Source organism: Cebus imitator, unplaced genomic scaffold, assembly GCF_001604975.1.
Source record: "Cebus imitator isolate Cc_AM_T3 unplaced genomic scaffold, Cebus_imitator-1.0 Scaffold78, whole genome shotgun sequence".
Classification (NCBI taxonomy): Eukaryota; Metazoa; Chordata; class Mammalia; order Primates; family Cebidae; genus Cebus; species Cebus imitator.
Genome location: NW_016107393.1, coordinates 2,044,766 through 2,062,587, shown reverse-complemented (window position 1 = coordinate 2,062,587; position 17,822 = coordinate 2,044,766). Strand labels below are relative to the sequence as shown.

The 17,822-nt window shown below is 37.5% G+C and overlaps 1 protein-coding gene across 1 annotated transcript in view; it reads left to right on the top strand.

Moving 5' to 3' along the window:
- The window catches only part of TTN (titin), a 271,326-nt gene that overhangs the window by 186,109 nt on the left and 67,395 nt on the right, over positions 1–17,822 (top strand). The window contains 30 exon segments of the mRNA XM_037740043.1: positions 106–405; positions 498–603; positions 706–902; positions 981–1,286; positions 1,387–1,665; positions 2,279–2,578; positions 2,682–2,984; positions 3,098–3,460; positions 3,758–4,060; positions 4,191–4,490; positions 4,587–4,883; positions 4,983–5,267; positions 5,354–5,647; positions 6,945–7,244; positions 7,363–7,671; positions 7,785–7,975; positions 8,378–8,807; positions 10,117–10,425; positions 10,554–10,702; positions 10,786–10,818; positions 10,915–11,044; positions 11,138–11,437; positions 11,531–11,848; positions 12,835–13,131; positions 13,240–13,539; positions 13,627–13,941; positions 14,041–14,189; positions 14,625–14,775; positions 14,864–15,145; positions 16,825–17,127. Of these exon segments, the coding sequence (XP_037595971.1) occupies positions 106–405; positions 498–603; positions 706–902; positions 981–1,286; positions 1,387–1,665; positions 2,279–2,578; positions 2,682–2,984; positions 3,098–3,460; positions 3,758–4,060; positions 4,191–4,490; positions 4,587–4,883; positions 4,983–5,267; positions 5,354–5,647; positions 6,945–7,244; positions 7,363–7,671; positions 7,785–7,975; positions 8,378–8,807; positions 10,117–10,425; positions 10,554–10,702; positions 10,786–10,818; positions 10,915–11,044; positions 11,138–11,437; positions 11,531–11,848; positions 12,835–13,131; positions 13,240–13,539; positions 13,627–13,941; positions 14,041–14,189; positions 14,625–14,775; positions 14,864–15,145; positions 16,825–17,127 (7,899 nt within the window).

Genomic DNA, 17,822 nt, shown 5'->3' with positions numbered 1-17,822 from the left:
CATTATTATTATTTCCTCCTGGCTATATTATTTCTTAACGACTACCTGCACATTCAGACTACTAGGTAATAAAAAAATGAATTTGCCTTCTTTCTTTTTGTTCAGATCCTCCATCACCACCCCGCTGGCTTGAAGTTATTAATATCACAAAAAATACAGCAGACCTAAAATGGACAGTTCCTGAGAAAGATGGAGGGTCCCCCATCACCAACTACATTGTGGAAAAGAGAGACGTCAGGCGAAAAGGCTGGCAAACAGTGGACACCACTGTCAAGGACACCAAGTGCACAGTCACCCCGCTGACTGAGGGCTCTTTATATGTGTTCCGAGTTGCTGCAGAAAATGCTATAGGACAAAGTGACTACACTGAAATTGAGGACTCTGTCTTGGCCAAAGACACCTTTAGTATGCTCTCACACTTAATCTTTGTGACAATATTTGTAGGAAATTATCACCTTCCCTCTGGTTTTCCTAATCATTGATTATTTTGCTTTCAGCCACTCCTGGACCGCCCTATGCTCTGGCCGTGGTTGATGTGACAAAACGACATGTTGACCTAAAGTGGGAGCCACCTAAAAATGATGGTGGAAGACCAATACAGAGGTAGAATTTGAATTAATTCCTAAAGAATAACTTATGCTTGGCTGCAAATTCTTAACTGTGTTTTTTCATTAACGCTAATGAAATGCTTTGTTATTTCAAAAGATATGTCATTGAGAAGAAAGAAAGGTTAGGTACCCGTTGGGTAAAAGCTGGAAAGACTGCAGGACCTGACTGTAACTTCAGAGTAACTGATGTCATTGAAGGAACAGAGGTCCAGTTTCAGGTTCGGGCTGAAAATGAAGCTGGAGTTGGCCACCCAAGTGAACCCACAGAAATCCTATCCATTGAAGATCCAACAAGTAAGTCATGCTGATTATACACAAAATATTGTCTAGACATTGATGAGACGGGATATGAATGTTTCACTCTTTTCTCAGGTCCTCCCTCACCACCTCTTGACCTACATGTGACTGATGCTGGGAGAAAGCACATTGCAATTGCTTGGAAGCCTCCAGAGAAAAATGGTGGAAGTCCTATTATAGGATACCATGTCGAAATGTGTCCAGTAGGCACTGAGAAATGGATGCGAGTCAATTCTCGCCCAATAAAGGACTTGAAATTCAAGGTTGAAGAAGGTGTTGTTCCTGACAAAGAATATGTTCTGAGAGTGAGAGCAGTCAATGCTGTTGGTGTCAGCGACCCATCTGAAATCTCTGAAAATGTGGTTGCCAAAGACCCAGACTGTAAGAACACAATGTCTTTTATAGTTAATAAAATAGGCTTTACTCATCCATTGCATTTTGACATACTCTCTTTTTTGCTATTTTGAATGATATCTTACAGGCAAGCCAACAATTGACCTGGAGACTCATGACATTATTGTTATTGAAGGTGAAAAGTTAAACATTCCTGTTCCCTTCAGAGCTGTCCCTGTTCCAACTGTTAGTTGGCATAAAGATGGCAAAGAAGTTAAAGCAAGTGATAGATTAACAATGAAGAATGATCACATCTCTGCACACCTTGAAGTTCCCAAGAGTGTCCATGCAGATGCCGGAGTTTATACCATTACACTGGAGAATAAGCTCGGCTCAGCAACTGCCTCACTCAATGTCAAAGTCATAGGTAATCATTCTTTGATGAAACACCATTCTTCAGATGTAGAGGAAATTAGTTAACTTTGCAGTGCTATTAATAACATAAATGGCCTCATGAACTGGCCACTTGTAAACTAAATGTCATTTCTAACTATGTCTTTCCATATGAGAAGTAAAGCAATTCTAAAGAGATGAAATCTCTCAACTATAATTAATATTTATAGTTTATTTTAAATTTATAATAGTTTTAATTATTTGCATGTGACATAGTAATTTAAGTAAAAGACATTAGCATACCCAAAGAATATTGAAATGACCACAATTTCTTAATTGTGTAATTTCACATTTTCCCATAGTGTTCTCAACCAGGGATAGTAACATTTTCTGTGTTCCTCTCCCCTGCAAATAATGTCTGGAAGTATGTGGGGCCATTTTTGTTTGACACACAGACTTGGAGTAGATGCTACTGACATTTAATAGTTGGGAGCCAAGAATGCTAAATGCTCTCCAGTGTGAAGGATACTATAGCACATGAAAGATTATCCTACCCAAAATACAGATAGCCCCACTTAGAGATAAGTGCATTATTAAAATGCCGAGTTTTTCAGGATTATAAGAATAATTATCTATTTTTGCAATAGGCCTACCTGGACCATGCAAAGATATTAAAGCAAGTGACATTACCAAGAGTTCTTGTAAGTTAACATGGGAACCTCCAGAATTTGATGGTGGAAGCCCAATTCTTCATTATGTCCTGGAGCGCAGAGAAGCTGGGAGGAGAACATATATACCTGTCATGTCTGGTGAGAACAAACTGTCATGGACTGTGAAGGATCTCATACCAAATGGTGAATACTTCTTCCGTGTTAAAGCAGTCAACAAGATTGGTGGAGGAGAATACATTGAACTGAAAAATCCAGTCATTGCTCAAGATCCAAAGCGTAAGTTTGGGCATGGATGTACTATAGCTAGGAACTAATAAACCATAGTTTTGTTTTAAGAAGGTGGTTTTCCTGATGCTAACTTTTTTTTCTTGTTTTTCAGAACCCCCTGATCCACCTATAGATGTTGAGGTTCATAATCCTACAGCTGAGGCAATGACTATTACATGGAAGCCACCTTTGTATGATGGAGGGAGCAAGATAATGGGCTACATCATAGAGAAGATTGCTAAGGGTGAAGAAAGGTGGAAGAGATGCAATGAACACCTGGTACCAATTCTGACCTATACAGCAAAAGGACTTGAAGAGGGAAAGGAGTACCAATTCCGTGTGCGAGCAGAGAATGCCGCGGGTATTAGTGAACCTTCTCGGGCTACTCCTCCAACCAAAGCTGTAGATCCCATTGGTAAGTTTTGTTTAATGGAGTTGCCACTTTCCCATTGTAAAACAAATGAAAATAATGTTTTGTCAGTTATTTTCATCAGAATTGAAAACATTTATTGGTTATAATCATTATAGATGCCCCCAAAGTCATTCTGAGAACAAGCCTAGAAGTGAAACGAGGTGATGAAATAGCACTTGATGCAAATATTTCTGGATCACCTTACCCAACTATTACATGGATAAAGGATGAAGAAGTTATTATACCAGAGGAAATTAAGAAGCGTGCAGCACCCTTAGTTAGGAAGAGGAAGGGTGAAGTTCAAGAAGAAGAACCATTTGTCCTGCCGCTCACACAGCGTTTAAGTATCGACAATAGCAAAAAGGGAGAATCTCAGCTACGCGTCCGAGATTCTCTCCGACCTGATCATGGTCTGTATATGATCAAAGCTGAAAATGACCATGGTATCGCAAAAGCTCCTTGTACTGTCAGTGTATTAGGTAAGTCATTAAAACTACACTTTCCAATGGAAAAAGGTTTTAGTAAAACATAAAAATAAAAAGTTTGGGAGAGAGTTAAAAGAAATAGGAAATAGCTTCAGCAAGTTATCCTGTCATATTTTATCTCCTGGGCACATAAAAGAAATCACCTGACCTTTTTATTTATTAGCTAATAGAATACAAAGATAGAAGTGGAAAAAGCAGAAATCATGTCAGAGGAGCACACTCACATTTACTTTTTCCATAGCAACTCTTCCTACACAAAATTTTAATTACTGTTCTCTTTTGAAATATTAGATACACCAGGACCACCAATCAACTTCGTATTTGAAGATATTAGAAAGACCTCAGTCCTCTGTAAATGGGAACCACCCCTTGATGATGGTGGCAGTGAAATCATAAACTACACTTTGGAAAAGAAAGATAAGACAAAACCCGACTCTGAATGGATTGTTGTCACTTCAACACTTAGACATTGCAAATATTCAGTAACAAAACTGATAGAAGGAAAAGAGTACCTCTTCCGTGTAAGAGCTGAAAATAGGTTTGGGCCTGGTCCACCATGTGTTTCAAAGCCATTTGTAGCTAAAGATCCATTTGGTAAGTTTCTTTAGCCTCTGAAATTTGCCTTTTTACTATGTACTTTGATATATAATTACTACAGCTTATAAATTTTCATTTTTATGTCATATTAGGAAATTAATTCAAATGTTAACTTTTTTTTTATCAGAACCACCTGATGCACCAGATAAACCCATTGTGGAAGATGTTAGCAGCAACAGTATGCTAGTGAAATGGAATGAACCAAAAGATAATGGAAGCCCCATTTTAGGTTACTGGCTTGAAAAACGTGAAGTTAATAGTACACATTGGTCTCGTGTCAACAAAAGCCTTCTGAATGCCTTGAAAGCCAATGTAGATGGCTTATTAGAAGGACTCACCTATGTCTTCAGAGTATGTGCTGAAAATGCAGCTGGACCTGGAAAGTTCAGTCCACCTTCAGATCCCAAAACAGCACGTGATCCAATCTGTAAGTAATTCCTTAAGAAGAAAGTGGAGTAAAATAAGCTATTGTATATTTTTAAATAATCAGGGAGTTTAATTTGTATATCTTCATTCATTCTAGCTCCACCTGGGCCACCTATCCCAAGAGTCACTGACACAAGCTCTACAACTATTGAACTAGAATGGGAGCCCCCAGCTTTCAATGGTGGTGGGGAAATTATTGGCTATTTCGTTTATAAGCAGTTGGTTGGCACAAATGAATGGTCACGCTGCACAGAGAAGATGATCAAGGTCCGTCAGTACACTGTCAAAGAAATCCGAGAGGGTGCTGATTACAAACTTCGGGTGACTGCTGTCAATGATGCAGGGGAAGGACCGCCTGGAGAAACAGAACCTGTTACTGTGGCTGAACCACAAGGTACTGAACGTTATTGGAATAAAATTATGGATAATTTCTCTGTACAGGACTACTTTTTAATCTTTTATGGGCTAATGTATGACTGTTCTCTTTCAACAGAGCCTCCAACTGTGGAACTGGATGTTTCTGTCAAGAGTGGAATACAAATAATGGCTGGGAAGACTCTTAGAATTCCAGCTGTGGTGACTGGTCGCCCTGTACCTACAAAAGTATGGACCAAAGAAGAAGGGGAGCTGGATAAAGATCGCGTTGTAATAGACAATGTTGGAACCAAATCTGAACTCACTATCAAGGATGCACTGCGAAAAGACCATGGCAGATATGTGATTACAGCTACAAATAGCTGTGGTTCCAAATTTGCTGCAGTCAGGGTAGAAGTTTTTGGTAAGGAATGTTGCATTGATTTTCATAGGATTTTCCCAAGTGATAATATTTTATTACATTGATTTGGGGCTTTGTTTTGTTTTCAGATGTCCCTGGTCCAGTTCTTGATTTAAAACCTGTTGTAACAAACAGAAAAATGTGTCTACTTAACTGGTCTGATCCAGAAGATGATGGAGGAAGTGAAATAACAGGCTTTATCATTGAAAGAAAAGATGCCAAGATGCATACTTGGAGACAACCAATAGAGACTGAGAGATCTAAATGTGACATCACAGGTCTGCTTGAGGGACAAGAATATAAGTTCCGAGTTATTGCCAAGAACAAGTTTGGCTGTGGCCCTCCTGTTGAAATAGGACCAATTCTTGCAGTTGATCCACTAGGTAAAAGAAAAGGTTTCATTGTGTTTATAGAACAGTGTTTTGCTTCTAATTATATTGTTTATTTATTGAGCTTTATGGCTTGAAACTTCCAACAATCTCAAAATACATAGCTAGAGAATAATAAGAAAAGTAAATAAAAAACCAACAACATTAAATATATCATATTTGCTATAATTTCAATGTAATTTGTGGCTGTAATTATATTAATTACGCATGGTTTTGTGTACTGAAAAACTTGGCTCTATAGAGGCTTAATAATAGCCTAGAAGTAGTTTAGAAGTATTAAATCTCTCTAGTAGAACACATTGGAAGTCGGTTTTTAAAATTTACTAACCTAGTAGTTAAAGAGAGTTCAACGTTTTTCTAAAAGATTAGACAATTGTCTGAGGATAAATGCCTTAGTCTTCCTCTGTATTCAAAAAATCCCCATACTGGAAGGATAGGGAGGCCTAAAACTAGAAAGAGCCTCCAAAGAACAGAAAACCAACCAGAGGGAATCTCCTTAAAATCAATACAAAACACTAAAATTGCACACACAGTAATGCACACTGACATCCCATCTAAGAAAGCAAAGGAAGACCCATTCCTCAAGAGAAGGAAGAAGTTATTCCTTCACCACTACTCCCTGGAAAAAAAAATAATAAATTGCATCCTATACTACTATTATAGCAGCTCAGCTATGAATATCCAATATACCACAGGCTGTGCCAGAGGTGCCAGAACAGAGCTGCTTCTGGTTGCAGTAATAGTCAACAAGTATGGATTGGGTCTAGTTTTACCACTGAAAGCTTAACTCTTAGTTTGACCCTTCAGGAAAGAAAACTTCAGCAGCATTACATACATCCTCTTTTCACCATATTTTGAACCCACACATGAGGGAACATGACTCAAAGTATGTTCAGTAGACATATCCGCTATCCATTAATAAAAGAAGAAACACTTTGCTCTCAGCTGGTCCTTCAAAAAAAAACTTCACAAACTTACTTTCCTAGTTCATTAGAATTAGAAGCATCCCCAGTTACAAAGATAAACAATCTAAAATATTAAATATAAAAAAGCAAACCTGACTGATTATTTTTCATCGATAATCTTGATGAAAAGTTTGCCAAGAAAAATTCCATCTATATGAATGTCTATAATTTTGACAACTGACAAGTTTTAGGAAAGATTTTAAATATGGATGTAAGGTTATGCCAAACAGATGGCTATTTTTCACATAATTAAGTTGAAGTGAAATATTATTTCTTACATGAATATTTATCTCATGCTAATCATTTGCACTTGCCTCTGGCTAAAGGTCCTCCAACATCTCCTGAGAGGCTCACATACACAGAAAGGACGAAGTCCACTATCACCCTTGACTGGAAAGAGCCCCGCAGTGATGGTGGCAGTCCCATTCAAGGATATATCATTGAAAAACGGCGTCATGACAAACCTGACTTTGAAAGAGTTAATAAGCGACTCTGCCCAACCACATCTTTTCTGGTTGAAAATCTTGATGAACACCAAATGTATGAGTTCCGTGTCAAAGCTGTCAATGAAATCGGTGAAAGCGAACCATCTCTGCCTCTGAATGTAGTCATACAAGATGATGAAGGTGTGGAATCTGAATATAATAATAATTTTAATGCATTTTACAGTGTGCCTTTATCCCGTAAGTTGAAAAACATCCTTATGACTTTGCTATTTTTTTAATCTTTCTCTTCTCTTTGCAGTGCCTCCAACTATTAAATTGCGTCTGAGTGTTCGAGGAGACACTATCAAAGTTAAGGCAGGAGAGCCTGTTCACATCCCTGCAGATGTGACAGGCCTTCCAATGCCTAAGATTGAATGGTCCAAGAATGAAACTGTAATTGAAAAACCCACTGATGCACTTCAGATAACCAAGGAAGAAGTATCCCGAAGTGAGGCAAAAACTGAGCTTACCATTCCCAAAGCAGTCCGGGAGGACAAAGGCACTTATACAGTTACTGCTTCCAATCGCCTTGGCTCAGTGTTCCGAAATGTTCACGTTGAAGTATATGGTAAGTGACTTGCTTTCTTACACCAAAAAATTCTTTCTTACATCAAAAATTCTTAAGCATCCATGTCTGCTTAAGAATTGCCTTCTCAATATCCTCTCTTGATTCCTTTTCAGACCGCCCATCCCCACCAAGAAATCTTGCTGTTACTGACATTAAAGCTGAATCTTGCTACTTGACATGGGATGCCCCCCTTGATAATGGTGGCAGTGAAATCACCCATTATGTAATTGACAAACGTGATGCAAGTAGGAAGAAAGCAGAATGGGAGGAAGTCACCAACACTGCTGTAGAGAAAAGATATGGGGTAAACTCTTCTACATATTTTCTTAAACACATTAAAAGTACGTGACGCTGATTTGATGCCATTTTAGTATAACCCTGGAATTTGATAATTAAACTCAAAACCACACACAATAAGCTGTTATTTTTGTTATCGTAGTGTTTAGCACCACACATATAAGGCTTTTAAGTAAATAGTGTTTGATATACAGATAATTTTTTAGTTGAGATCCACTATCAGGTACAATAGATATACATATTCTTATTTTTAAAAAGCTTTCTCCTTTTCTCTGTCTTCCCATGTTTTGAGTCTATGTATTTATTTCTTTTTATAGTTATCCATCCCAAAATAAGCTGAATTTTTAAATGAGTGAAAATCAACATAAGTATATTCTCTTCAATAAATGTCTATTTTTCTAATTTCTAGATCTGGAAACTTATCCCCAATGGCCAGTATGAGTTCCGAGTCAGGGCAGTGAATAAATATGGAATCAGTGATGAGTGCAAATCAGATAAAGTAGTCATTCAAGATCCTTATCGCCTTCCTGGACCTCCAGGAAAACCAAAAGTTTTGTCACGCACCAAAGGATCAATGCTAGTGAGCTGGACTCCTCCTTTGGACAATGGTGGCTCTCCAATCACTGGCTACTGGCTGGAGAAAAGAGAGGAGGGAGGTGCTTATTGGTCACGTGTTAGCCGAGCACCAGTAACCAAAGTGGGATTGAAAGGCGTGGAATTTAATGTTCCTCGTCTGATTGAAGGCGTTAAATACCAGTTCAGAGCCATGGCAATAAATGCTGCAGGAATTGGTCCTCCCAGTGAACCATCAGATCCAGAGGTTGCAGGAGATCCCATATGTAAGTATGCTTCCATTTCTGGGGACTCATTTCCAAAAGACAAAGTCACTAAATGGATAATTCTGCTCTTAAATTTCTTATATTTTTCTGTGTCAAATTATTTTATTTACTAAAATTAAAATGGTTCATATTCACATAGACTATCAGAAGTATATATGTATATGGGTATATATATATGCACAAATATATACATGCACATATATAAAATCATACAGTTTGTAAACTCTTGGATTAAACCAAATATTTTATGAGATATCACAGTAATAAAGACCTGGAATATAAACTCCTATCTCTTCTGTTACTTTAAATAAATTTCTATCTCATTACATACTGGGGAAATCATCTCTCCCACTAATCAGACCGTTGAGTAGGAATTCAACAAAAAGCACAATGTTGTTAGCTTTTCAATAATATTATGGAACAAAGATTTAGGATTCTCAGGCGTAGTCCGTGAGGTCAAATAAAAGAGGAAAATTCTTCTAAAAGACCTATGAGCAGATTAGTTCAAAAATTTAAAAATACTCTGGCCTTAATAATTCATCCTATTTGCTATATATCTGATTAGATTGTCTATAGAAGAAAAATGCAATTATTTGTTAAAAAGAAAATATTAAATACTCAAGTGCTATGTGAAGAATATATACGTATATAATGAGGATATACACACATATATATATACATATATAATGAGGCAGTCATTCATTCATTTGCAAACTAGTATTGAACATGTGCTTTGTGCAAAGATCTATATTAACTACTGGAGGGGGAAAAGTTAAGATTAAGAAGACAAGTGAAATAAAAGGATTTCTGTAATTGTAAAGCACTTTCAGAAAGGTAAAGGATTGTTATGTGATTATTGTAGACACTGATCCTGCCCCTAAAGGGCATTAAGATTAGTTTGTGTTCAAAGCTTTACTAGCTATTGATGGAATCATTTTTAGATTTTCATATTGTGGTAAGTTGAATTTAAATCATGTTTTCGGCAAAGGCTATTGTAGAATTTCTTCAAAGGGATCTCAAAAGTAAAGCCGTTTTTTACCAATGTGTAAATAGAATGTAAATCTAACAAGATAGGAAGTAGTCTGTCTATTCCCAGTTAGTTGTTCGCTTACTCTGTTTTTGTATTAATGCCAAAGGAAGATAGATCATTTCCTTTATTTCTCACCTCTAGAAGGTAACTTGTTTCCTTTTAGCATTTCTATTGTAATATTTTGATAGATTAAAAATAATATATGATCATGTGTAGTAAAAGATTCTAGCATTTCATCAGCTTCAAAATTTGATGAAGTTTTTTTTCTTTTCTTATTAGTTCCACCTGGGCCACCTTCTTGCCCAGAAGTTAAAGATAAAACAAAGTCAAGTATCTCACTAGGATGGAAACCTCCGGCCAAAGATGGTGGCAGCCCAATCAAAGGATACATTGTAGAAATGCAAGAAGAAGGCACTACTGACTGGAAAAAAGTAAATGAACCAGACAAACTTATAACTACCTGTGAATGTGTGGTGCCTAATCTGAAAGAACTCAGGAAGTACAGATTCAGAGTGAAAGCTGTCAATGAAGCTGGTGAATCTGAACCAAGTGATACAACTGGGGAGATCCCTGCCACTGATATTCAAGGTACTAGTACTTAGTTTATGTATTCCTCTTTTGATCTTATTATGAAATTGATTAATTTACTGAAGATATTTCAATTACTTTTTGACAAATATGAGCTAAATCCTGTTACATTATACATGGTATTACAGAGGAACCAGAAGTTTTCATTGACATTGGAGCACAGGACTGTCTGGTTTGTAAAGCTGGCTCACAGATTAGGATTCCTGCTGTTATCAAGGGACGCCCAACACCAAAATCATCTTGGGAATTTGATGGAAAGGCAAAGAAAGCAATGAAGGTAAGAAAATAACCATTCTCCTGTATTTCCCTCTGAATCACTATAAGGAGTATTTATACTACAGCTATCTCCTTTTCTAATAGGATGGAGTTCATGACATACCTGAAGATGCACAGGTAAATAATAATAATAATTAAAATAATTCAAAATATGATTGACTTTAATACTGCTATGATTTCTTTCAATGTATGACTACTATTTTCTTTGTATAGCTGGAGACTGCTGAAAACTCCTCAGTGATTGTTATTCCAGAGTGTAAACGATCTCATACAGGCAAATACAGCATCACAGCCAAGAATAAAGCAGGACAAAAGACTGCAAATTGCAGAGTTAAAGTCATGGGTAAGAAAGACTTTGAAATTTGCTACAGAATAAAAACAAATTATTTTCAAGTATTTAAGGAACGTTGCTTATATTGTGATTTGCATCCAATAGATGTACCAGGCCCACCCAAAGATCTGAAAGTCAGTGATATCACAAGGGGTAGTTGCAGACTTTCATGGAAGATGCCAGACGATGATGGAGGAGACAGGATCAAAGGCTATGTTATCGAGAAGAGGACGATTGATGGAAAAGCCTGGACCAAAGTCAATCCAAACTGTGGAAGCACCACATTTGTAGTACCTGATCTCCACTCTGAACAGGAATATTTCTTCCGTGTGCGAGCAGAAAACCGTTTTGGTATTGGCCCACCTGTGGAAACCATTCAGAGGACCACTGCCAGAGATCCAATATGTAAGCTTTAAAATCTAAATTTAAAATATCTTCTCAAAATTGAAGTATATTATTATAAATAATGCGCAATACTTCCTTTAACTATTTTTAAAGATCCTCCTGATCCTCCTATTAAACTCAAGATTGGCCTCATCACAAAGAACACAGTACATCTGTCATGGAAACCCCCAAAGAATGATGGGGGCTCCCCTGTTACCCACTATATTGTTGAGTGCCTTGCATGGGACCCTACTGGGACAAAGAAAGAAGCCTGGAGACAGTGCAATAAGCGTGATGTGGAAGAACTGCAATTTACTGTTGAAGACCTAGTAGAGGGTGGCGAATATGAATTCCGAGTCAAAGCTGTCAATGCTGCAGGAGTCAGCAAGCCTTCAGCCACTGTTGGCCCCGTGACTGTCAAAGACCAGACATGTAAGTACCAAAATATTGACAAAGAATGTCCTCCTTATGGCTGCTGTCCTGGGTGTTTAATAATAGTTCAAAATTAAAAGAGATATATCTGTACCTTGGGAAGCTGACATGGCTTGAATGTAGACATGGGCCTGTTACTCAATTACTGATTCCCTCGATTTCCACAGAACTTTCACATTCCTTTACCTGTTACCTTTTCCCTATTTAAAGGAAATGATGTCTGTAATTTCCCCACTATAATTTTCTCCATGGAAGGCTGTTTTCTTTATCAGAGGTTAAAGCAATTTCTCTGCATGCTCCTCAGGAGGGGCAGAAAGTAACTAGCCATTTGCTTAGCAACTGCTGATATCCATTTATCTTCACAATCAAGTTTCTATTTGTCTATATGAGAAAAGATATATCTATTTCAATAGATAAAATATATATACAAATATGGCAATAATTCTTCCTCTGATAATTACCATAACTACTGTTGTGTATTTGTTTATTCTCTCATCTAAGTGTAAAAAAACTGTAGTCACTACCCTCTTTGCATATTTCCATCCTACATTTGTGCAAAATGGAAAATTGCTTTCCTTTTGTTAAGTTGTATTTCTTAAAAGGGAATTTACCTTCTTATGGGTCCCTTCATAATTCTGCATAAATATTAAAGAGAATATCCCATGATACTCTCCTACTACAATATTCTCTCTTCCCTTTTGTCAGGATAAGACACTATGATAATACTCATCATTACATGCATAATGATACCAAATAAAGAGAGGCAAGCATTGATATATAGCCACATGTAGATCCAATAAAGGATGCTGTCCTCATGTACCTGCTCCCCAAACTAGTGTAATAGTGTTAAAGACTATTCTTTATATTGGGCTGAGCTACAAAGTCTCACTACAGTGGATCCAAACAGATTTATAGTCACTGTGAATTCTACTTTCTATCCTTCAATGCTTTTTGCTCCTAATGAAAACTTTTTTTTAATAATCTAGGCCCACCATCAATTGATCTGAAAGAATTCATGGAGGTAGAAGAAGGAACTGATGTAAGCATTGTGGCCAAAATTAAAGGTGTGCCATTCCCAACACTAACCTGGTTTAAAGCTCCTCCAAAGAAGCCTGATAACAAAGAACCTGTTCTCTATGACACCCATGTCAACAAACTGGTGGTGGATGATACTTGCACTTTAGTTATTCCACAGTCTCGCAGGAGTGACACTGGCTTATATACCATCACAGCTGTAAATAATCTGGGAACTGCATCAAAGGAGATGAGACTGAATGTCCTGGGTAAAGACTGCATGGTTTGGTTAAAACTACTTGTTGTTCTGTTTATAAATAACATTTGGCTTTAAAATCATCTGGCTGATAAAATATTCCTTCTTTAAACCATTTTAGGTCGTCCTGGCCCTCCAGTGGGACCTATAAAATTTGAATCTGTTTCAGCAGAGCAAATGACACTATCTTGGCTTCCACCTAAAGATGATGGTGGGTCCAAGATTACAAACTATGTAATCGAGAAAAGAGAAGCTAACAGGAAGACCTGGGTCCGTGTTTCCAGTGAACCTAAAGAGTGCACGTACACAATTCCCAAATTGCTAGAAGGCCATGAATATGTATTCCGAATCATGGCCCAAAATAAATATGGCATTGGAGAACCTCTTGACAGTGAACCTGAAACAGCAAGAAACCTCTTCTGTAAGTAGGACAGCATTTTCACATAAAAAGTCACTTTTACTTGCTTTTTTAAAAAATTTCTTATACTCAATATGATTTTTTTCACAGCTGTCCCTGGAGCACCAGATAAACCAACAGTTAGCAGCGTGACTCGTAACTCCATGACTGTCAACTGGGAAGAGCCAGAATATGATGGAGGCTCTCCTGTGACAGGGTACTGGCTGGAAATGAAAGACACCACTTCAAAGAGATGGAAGAGAGTTAACAGAGATCCTATCAAAGCCATGACTTTGGGTGTTTCTTATAAAGTGACTGGTCTTATTGAAGGTTCTGACTATCAGTTCCGGGTATATGCAATCAATGCAGCTGGTGTGGGTCCAGCAAGTCTGCCATCAGATCCAGCGACTGCTAGAGATCCAATTGGTAAGCCTTGAAACCATTCCTCTTTTTTTTCTTTAATCTTATTTTCTAAAAGTGACATGGGAAAGTCAAGAATGCTAATGGTATACTGGTTCTTTCTAGCCCCTCCTGGCCCTCCATTTCCCAAAGTGACAGACTGGACTAAATCATCTGCAGATCTGGAGTGGTCTCCTCCACTAAAAGATGGTGGATCCAAAGTAACTGGATACATTGTTGAATATAAAGAAGAAGGAAAAGAAGAATGGGAAAAGGTAATAAAACTTGGCACTAAGGAAATGAACTATGAATAAACTAAAACTGTTGTAGTTACTCTCAATCCCATTAACTTCTGTCTATATTTTTGGATTAAGAAATCAGGAAAATAGCATAATTTTAACTCGTAGTCGACTATGTCAAAAATCTAATCAAATGTTAAGTCATGTTATTACTAACATTTTGGCTGTAAACCCTGGAGAGTGAAATGAATAAATAATGGTTTAATCATTTGGCAGTAATTTTAAAGCATAACTCCTGCCAAGTCATTCCATTAGGTGTTGCCTGTAATATCTGATCCCTAAAACCTAAACCAGCAACATTTTCCCAGAGTAAACAGTTAAATAAACTGCTGGTGATGCTTTAGGAAGCCATTAAAGCAAGAAGCTACAAATAACTATTCTAATTATAAAATGTTTATGATTTTCCCCTAGGCTAAAGATAAAGAAGTGAGAGGAACAAAGCTTGTTGTGACAGGATTAAAGGAAGGAGCATTCTACAAATTTAGAGTTAGAGCAGTCAACATTGCTGGCATTGGAGAACCTGGAGAGGTCACAGATGCTATTGAAATGAAGGACAGAATTGGTAATTATTAATCCTTCTTTTATGTCATCAGTATTTATGTTTCAGATTGAAGGGGAAAATCATATTTGTAATTTTCAATTGCTTCCAGTTTTACCTGACCTTCAGCTAGATGCCAGTGTCAGAGATAGAATTGTCGTCCATGCTGGAGGGGTGATCCGAATTATTGCCTATGTGTCTGGAAAGCCTCCTCCAACTGTCACCTGGAACATGAATGAAAGAGCCCTACCTCAAGAAGCCACCATTGAGACCACAGCCATTAGCTCATCCATGGTCATTAAGAACTGCCAGAGGAGCCATCAAGGTGTCTATTCTCTTCTTGCCAAAAATGAAGGTGGAGAAAGAAAGAAGACAATTATTGTTGATGTATTAGGTAAATACTTTCAATTTGTCTGTGCAACGTTTAAACCAACATTCTTATATTTACACAAAGCTATGTTGTATACTATGTAACAAATGTTTTGGAAAATAAGAAAAATCACCCATGATCACATTTACCATTATTAGAACTTTTTAAAAATTTCCTCCTTTGTTTTTTATTCTATGCATATTCTGTGTGGTGGGTCTAAGATTACAAACCATATAATTGAGTAAACAGATGCTAATGAGAAGACATGCATCCATGTCTCCAGTGAACCTAAAGAGTGCATGTATACAATTTCTAAATTGCTAGAAGGCCATGAATATGTATACTGAATCATGGTCCAGAATAAATGTGGTTTTTTTAATAGAACTTGCCCCCATCTATTATGTTGTTATATAGTTTTCATAAAAGCAACTTTCCATCAAGTGTACATGAACGTTTAACAGTTTGCCAGTGTTGACCATTTCACATCATGAGACTCTATCCTTGTCACTAAATTATCATAATAATGCAAAAACCCCTTTGAAGGGTTTCAGTATTCTAACTAAAGAGAAGCATCATAGTTGGTTATCAATACTGCATTTCCAGTTACTGAATATAGAGTTGAACTCTACAAAGCTTTTTCATGCCTCTCATTGGGGGCTTTAGTCCACTGATTTGCTCAGAACATAAAGCCCTTCCACTCAGAGCTCTTTCTAAGCATGTCTCTAGGCAAAACAATACTCCAGCCACAGTTTTCATGTGAAAATTGTCAGTTCTGTGTTGAATATAATTAATATAAGAATGGCATAAGGAAAAATATTTCATTAAGCAATAGTTTCACAAGCTTTCAGGTTAGTTTCAAGCACCTAAAATTCTTTTGCCTAATGACTATTACTTCAATTTGAGAACTGGTACGTTTCCATGTTAATTATTTCCAACCCATTCAAAATCATTCTGTAGTTTAGGGCCTTCTATGCTGCTCATTGATCCACTGGTCATCTAGAAATAAACCATCTCTCCCTCCTTTTTCCCTGGAGAGGAAACTGGATATAAAACCTGACTATGCCATTGTTACCCACCTCCTGTATCCCTCTTCATGTTTGCCTCCCAGCTCCCTCCTGTTAAGGTCACAAATTGCTTTTAAAAAGCATTTTTATTTTCCCTTCAGCCTCTACTAAAACTATGGTAACCAATAACTGTTGCAAACCTACTTCATTAAAAAATATGGGCCCAGGTGTGGTGGCTTATACCTTTAATCCCCACACTTGGGTGGCTGAGGCGGGTGGATCACTTGAAGTCAGGAGTTCGAGACCAGCCTAATATGGGGAAACTCCGTCTCTGCTAAAAATGCAAAAATTAGCCAGGCATGGTGGTGCACACCTGTGGTCCCAGCTACTCAGAAGGCTGAGGCAAGAGAATCGCTTGAACCTGGGAGGTGGAGGTTGCAGTGAGCCGAGATCATGCCACTGCACTCCAACCTGGGCAACAGAGGGAGACTCCATCTCAAAAAAAAAAAATAAAATAAAAATAAAAGTGGACTGTTTTTGTATTGAATAGATAGCAGGAGGAAAAAACTAACTCAATTAGTAAACACAAAGCTTTACTCTCTTCATAACAACATTGTTGTCTCCTTTTAAAAAACAAAATGTTGAGCATTATATTTCATCAAAGGCAAACAACTTGAAATATTTTCTCCTTATTTCTAGATGTTCCAGGTCCTGTTGGAACACCATTCCTAGCTCACAACCTAACCAATGATTCCTGCAAACTGACATGGTTTTCTCCAGAAGATGATGGAGGCTCTCCAATCACCAATTATGTCATTGAAAAGCGTGAATCTGACCGCAGAGCATGGACCCCAGTGACATATACAGTTACCCGACAAAATGCTACTGTCCAGGGTCTCATTCAAGGAAAAGCCTACTTTTTCCGAATTGCGGCTGAAAATAGTATTGGCATGGGTCCATTTGTTGAGACATCAGAGGCACTTGTTATTAGAGAGCCAATAAGTAAGTACAATCAAAAACAATTTTATGCTTAATCACTTCTTTACTCACTTAGTACAAGGCTACGGTGAAAAAATATGTGTATAAATCCTGCACATTTCATTCATTTGACAAGAAGTTATTACACAACTACTCAGTATCTGATTTGGTGTATTTGGACAGTGATTATAAAAGAGATTTTAGAAATATGTATAATTCATCAAATTTCTTTTTTTTTTTAAGACAGTTTCAATCTGTCACCCAGGCTGGAGTATAGCGTCATAATCTTGGCTCACTGCAACCTCCACCTCTTAGCAATTCTTGTGCCTCAGCCTCTTGAGTAGCTGGGATCACAGACATGCACCACCATGCCTGTCTAATTTTTGCATATTAGTAGAGACAAGGTTTTACTATCTCAAAACTCCTGGTCTAAAACTCCTGACCTCGAGTGATCCACCAGCCTTGGCCTCCCAAAGCGCTGGGATTACAGGCATGGGCCACCATGCCTGGTCCATTCATCAAATTTCTTTCATCTATACTACACAGATTTTTTTTAATTTCCCACTTAATGGCATTAAAAAGAAACTGAACTATTTTCCTACCGCTAAAACAACCAACTCTGATGACTTTTCCTAAATTATTTTGCCTCGAAAACGTCTACTTTCTCATCTGTCAAGTGAGGAAATTAGATTGTGTTGTGTACTTGTTAATGCTAATAG